The sequence below is a fragment of the Oncorhynchus keta genome, chromosome 20, assembly GCF_023373465.1.
Source record: "Oncorhynchus keta strain PuntledgeMale-10-30-2019 chromosome 20, Oket_V2, whole genome shotgun sequence".
Taxonomy (NCBI): domain Eukaryota; kingdom Metazoa; phylum Chordata; class Actinopteri; order Salmoniformes; family Salmonidae; genus Oncorhynchus; species Oncorhynchus keta.
The window spans coordinates 2,828,524-2,834,102 of NC_068440.1; the positions used below are offsets into that span (position 1 = coordinate 2,828,524).

A 5,579-nucleotide genomic window follows, 5' to 3' on the forward strand; every position below is an offset into this window, starting at 1 on the left:
CCTCGCCAATTTTGTATCCGCCCATTCTACAGATTAACGTCAACAGTTCTATCAATTCGCAATGTTAAATTGTATATAGTCACATTATCACTTCGCACGCTTTCGGAGCTTTTTTATAGACGCAATACGATTGACTATTCAATTTTGTGTCTTTGTGTCTGTGTCTTGTTGGAGTCTAGTCTTTGTCTGCGAAAAATAATCCATTTTTTTCTGCAATATTGGTCATATACTTAACCCGCAGTGGGTCCAAGAGAAAGATATGATGGAGTTACACAACATAGTCTGTCAACATGTATATTTTGTCTTGGAGAATTAAGGACACGTTTCTAATTTATTATCAATGCTAGTGGTTTATCATACTTCCCCATGTTTGGCCTCAGATTGATAAACATGACTCTGTCTCAAATTTGAGATAATCATCTCTGGTTAAATGGTAAACACTCAAACAGACCCGCTAGTGACAGATGGACTGTGACCTGCAGACAGGACAGTGCAATGTTCGTCTAGCGACTGGCATATGTTACTGAAATCAAAACGGTCAAAACAGTCAACTGCAGACTTGATTGGGAGTCAGAAGAAAATGGTAATTTGATGACAAGAGAGAGAGACACACACACAAAGACAGAGAGCAATAGAGATATACACACACACAGAGGTCATAGACAGGATTAAGGAAGAACACCATCTGTCAGCCCATCTCCAGGCCTCACAAAACATCCCGTTGAAATACAGTGGAGGAGGATCAGTATTCTACGCATCAGCACTAGCATGAGCCAACTAGTTCAACCCTGTAACCTCCCTTCCGATAGCAAAGCATTTTCCAAAGGAAAACTCAAAAACAAGCAGTTCTTATTGGACAAGTTCATGTAGTGCCTCCCTGTTTCACACTGTTTTCTCACATTTTGTGCTTAATGAACATGACCCTAGCCTATCTAATATTTATCCACAGTGGAGTGGGTTTCAGGAAGGCTGGCTGTACATGGTGTGTTTAATGACTGGTAAACAATTTATCCGGCCTTAGCCCGCCCCTATCACAAGACTCCTGTCACTTGACTATCCTCCCTGCTCACCTCACGGCACTCATTAGGGAGTTATGGATAACGCAGTTACTTCCTCTCTCTGTCTGTCTGTCTGTCTCTTAGTTACTCTTTTTCTTTCTTAGTCATTCCCTGTCTGTCTGTCTGTCTGTCTGTCTGTCTGTCTGTCTGTCTGTCTGTCTCTTTATTATCTCATGCATAAATTGAATGCAAAAGCTTCTCTGCAAGAAATACTCTTGTGTAAAATGCATAATGTTATATTGTAGGTTTCACATACAGTGCATCCCCTCCACTCTTTTTACTGTGCCTTCTGTATCCACATCTGTGGGTGTAGACTTCATTGTGGACATGATGTATAACTTCTCTTGCTATTTTTGATTCAGTACAATATAAATCACCACCACATTTAGTTGTTTTCTTAAAGGCAGGACCTCTGTAAATCCCCCTTTTAGACCGATTTTGACAAATTGTTAGCACACCACACGGTTACCATCCAAATTCAATTAGGAGAGTTTTGGGTGGAGACCTTGACTCCCAATGTGTCTGGTTGGTCAGAAATAAAGAGGACCAGACATGGGGAGGTAGATTGAGGGAATTTACAACTGACCATTTGAGGACAATACAACTGACATCTGGTCACTTATTGCGTTATCAGAGAGGGAAATATCACAGTAGGAAAATACATGTAGTTGACTGCGAGAGAAAGACTGAGAGTTGGATGGATTTGATACTGACTTGGAAGGAAGGAAAGGGAAATTCAATTTGGGAGTAGAGCAAGGCTGAAGATATTAGGCAGGGGCGTTGACCAAAACAACAGAAGAGTTTGTGATATCTTCCAAAGTGCCAAAGGATCAACTTCTAGGACTTCTGCGATGTCTCATCCACAACTGTTTCTTCTTTTCCTGTGCTGTCTTCCTCTGGCAGGTATGTAAGAAAAGGAGGATCATGCCTAGGAATACTCAATTCAATATGACAAAGTATTTTTGTTTAACAAGGACAATTGTCTTTTTTTTAGATTCGACCCATGTCGCGATAGCAGGAGATAATAATGATACATTAGCCAGTCAGCCAAAAAGTTCAGGAGAAAAGCAATACCTCTAGTGCTGAGTTGTCTCTTTTCCCTCCACCTTAAGTACAATGTTAGTGTTATACCCCCATTAGTATGATGTACAGTGCCTTGCGAAAGTATTCGGCCCCCTTGAACTTTGCGACCTTTTGTCACATTTCAGGCTTCAAACATAAAGATATAAAACTGTATTTTTTTGTGAAGAATCAACAACAAGTGGGACACAATCATGAAGTGGAACGACATTTATTGGATATTTCAAACTTTTTTAACAAATCAAAAACTGAAAAATTGGGCGTGCAAAATTATTCAGCCCCCTTAAATTAATACTTTGTAGCGTCACCTTTTGCTGCGATTACAGCTGTAAGTCGCTTGGGGTATGTCTCTATCAGTTTTACACATCGAAAGACTGAAATGTTTTCCCATTCCTCCTTGCAAAACAGCTCGAGCTCAGTGAGGTTGGATGGAGAGCATTTGTGAACAGCAGTTTTCAGTTCTTTCCACAGATTCTCGATTGGATTCAGGTCTGGACTTTGACTTGGCCATTCTAACACCTGGATATGTTTATTTTTGAACCATTCCATTGTAGATTTTGCTTTATGTTTTGGATCATTGTCTTGTTGGAAGACAAATCTCCGTCCCAGTCTCAGGTCTTTTGCAGACTCCATCAGGTTTTCTTCCAGAATGGTCCTGTATTTGGCTCCATCCATCTTCCCATCAATTTTAACCATCTTCCCTGTCCCTGCTGAAGAAAAGCAGGCCCAACCCATGATGCTGCCACCACCATGTTTGACAGTGGGGATGGTGTGTTCAGGGTGATGAGCTGTGTTGCTTTTACACCAAACATAACGTTTTGCATTGTTGCCAAAAAGTTCAATTTTGGTTTCATCTGACCAGAGCACCTTCTTCCACATGTTTGGTGTGTCTCCCAGGTGGCTTGTGGCAAACTTTTAACGACACTTTTTATGGATATCTTTAAGAAATGGCTTTCTTCTTGCCACTCTTCCATAAAGGCCAGATTTGTGCAATATACGACAGATTTTTGTCCTATGGACAGAGTCTCCCACCTCAGCTGTAGATCTCTGCAGTTCATCCAGAGTGATCATGGGCCTCTTGGCTGCATCTCTGATCAGTCTTCTCCTTGTATGAGCTGAAAGTTTAGAGGGACGGCCAGGTCTTGGTAGATTTGCAGTGGTCTGATACTCCTTCCATTTCAATATTATCGCTTGCACAGTGCTCCTTGGGATGTTTAAAGCTTGGGAAATCTTTTTGTATCCAAATCCGGCTTTAAACTTCTTCACAACAGTGTCTCGGACCTGCCTGGTGTGTTCCTTGTTCTTCATGATGCTCTCTGCGCTTTTAACGGACCTCTGAGACTATCACAGTGCAGGTGCATTTGTACGGAGACTTGATTACACACAGGTGGATTGTATTTATCATCATTAGTCATTTAGGTCAACATTGGATCATTCAGAGATCCTCACTGATCTTCTGGAGAGAGTTTGCTGCACTGAAAGTAAAGGGGCTGAATAATTTTGCATGCCTAATTTTTCAGTTTTTGATTTGTTAAAAAAGTTTGAAATATCCAATAAATGTCGTTCCACTTCATGATTGTGTCCCACTTGTTGTTGATTCTTCACAAAAAAATACAGTTTTATATCTGTATGTTTGAAGCCTGAAATGTGGCAAAAGGTCGCAAAGTTCAAGGGGGCCGAATACTTTCGCAAGGCACTGTTTATCTTATAATTGATACATAACCTTAATGTATGTTGCTCCCCTTCCTTCTTAGCACCTCTGTGTTGTTACACATGTGTGTTTCCTGCCATCTCTCCCATGGACTGCCTCAAGTTCCCCCAGGAGTGTCCTGCTGGACAGCGCTGCCTAGCTAGCACTGCAGTGGGGACGCGAGGTGAGTGCAGACTGTGGGTGTTTGTGTGTATATCCATTCTTGCATGCGTGCGTGTGTGGGCATTGGGGACCGTATTGGGTTTCTGGTGGAGGTGGCATGACATATTGTGTTAATGACAAATACAATGAAGCCTATGTTCCGTGATTGTGCGTTGGATTGAATAACAAACTTGAGTGGCACTGCAATTGTGTTGTGTCAACTGAAGTTGAAGAGTTAAGTGTGGGAGATATTTTATGGTCCACTATGCCTGCCTAGAATTGCCTTTCTACTAGGTATTCAAAAGACTGGCTAAAAACGTCAACTGTCACCACTATCTCTCGTTAGCTCCCTAATTCCTGTGATGCCAGGAAATTATCTAAAAAAAAATAGCCTGTGCGCTCAGTGGGTGGGATACAGGATTCTGTGTGCCTCTGAGGATATGAGGAGGATAAGAGGAAAGGGAATGCTCTGAAAACACAGACAATGTCTTTCTTGGTAAAGAGTTTTTGTAACATAACTCAATGGAGGTCAGTAATTTGCAGTGGTTGAATGTATTGTGTTTAACTCCTTTCTAAATGCAGAGCTGGTGTGGCCTATCCGCTGACTCCTGGTGGGCCAATTGTTTTAGCCTCTTAGGACGACAGTAGTATGTCACAATGCCTGTCAGTCTAGCATTTCCACTGTCATCTCCTCTTGCCTCTATTTCAGTCAGTGCACTGACAAATAGGCCTACACGTACTGAAGTGAAATAAAGTATACTGTACTGTATGGATCCAACTCCAAGTCTGGGTTAACTGACTATTAGTAGTGCTAAACTCATTCTGTGTTTTGAGTACTATTGGTATTACCCTTCTCTCCCATCTGCAGGCTCCCTGCGTCTGGTCCTGTACGAGAAGAGCTGTGCCATTCCCTCCCAATGTGGTCTGTCTGGGGAGAAACATACTGCAGGCCTGAACTTCACCTACCACAACAACTGCTGTGACACTGACCTGTGCAACGGGGCTGTGGCCCATGCTGCCCCCATCTGGAGGGGAGGTGCACTGTGCATCCTGCCTATTCTCTCTCTCATACAGGGCTGATATACTGATTTATTGCATGTTATATGAAAATGCACAATCGTACAATAACATGCACAACCTATATATGTCATGGCGTGAATCCCACTAACCAAAACAATCTTAGTATAGACATACACAGTGTGACAAACTGACAGTGCCTCATTTACATGAGCTGCTTACAGACAATAGACACACACACACACACACACACACACACACACACACACACACACACACACACACACACACACACACACACACACACACACACACACACACACACACACACACACACACACACACATATCACACTATTTGAATAACAACGTAACTAGAGACAAAACATAATGTTGATGAAAATGGTACTTTGTTAAGAACCTTTGTTTAAATAAGGGTTAGCTTTGTAATGTTTAGACTTTCCAACTGTGCTATATTTAACATTACCTTGTTGGAAAATGACTGGCAGCAATTAATAAACAGACAAACAAAACAAAACAATTCTGTTTTTAATGTCGATCTCTTTATGTGAC

At 41.7% G+C, this 5,579-nt stretch overlaps 1 protein-coding gene across 1 annotated transcript; it reads left to right on the forward strand.

Moving 5' to 3' along the window:
• Positions 1-1,583: 1,583 nt before the first annotated feature.
• LOC118399017 (prostate stem cell antigen-like) lies at positions 1,584-5,347 on the forward strand. The gene is made up of 3 exons (XM_035794779.2): positions 1,584-1,961; positions 3,893-4,012; positions 4,859-5,347. Exons 1-3 carry the CDS (start codon positions 1,910-1,912, stop codon positions 5,068-5,070), a joined length of 384 nt encoding a protein of 127 aa, XP_035650672.1. The 5' UTR covers positions 1,584-1,909; the 3' UTR covers positions 5,071-5,347.
• The last annotated feature ends 232 nt before the right edge of the window (positions 5,348-5,579 follow it).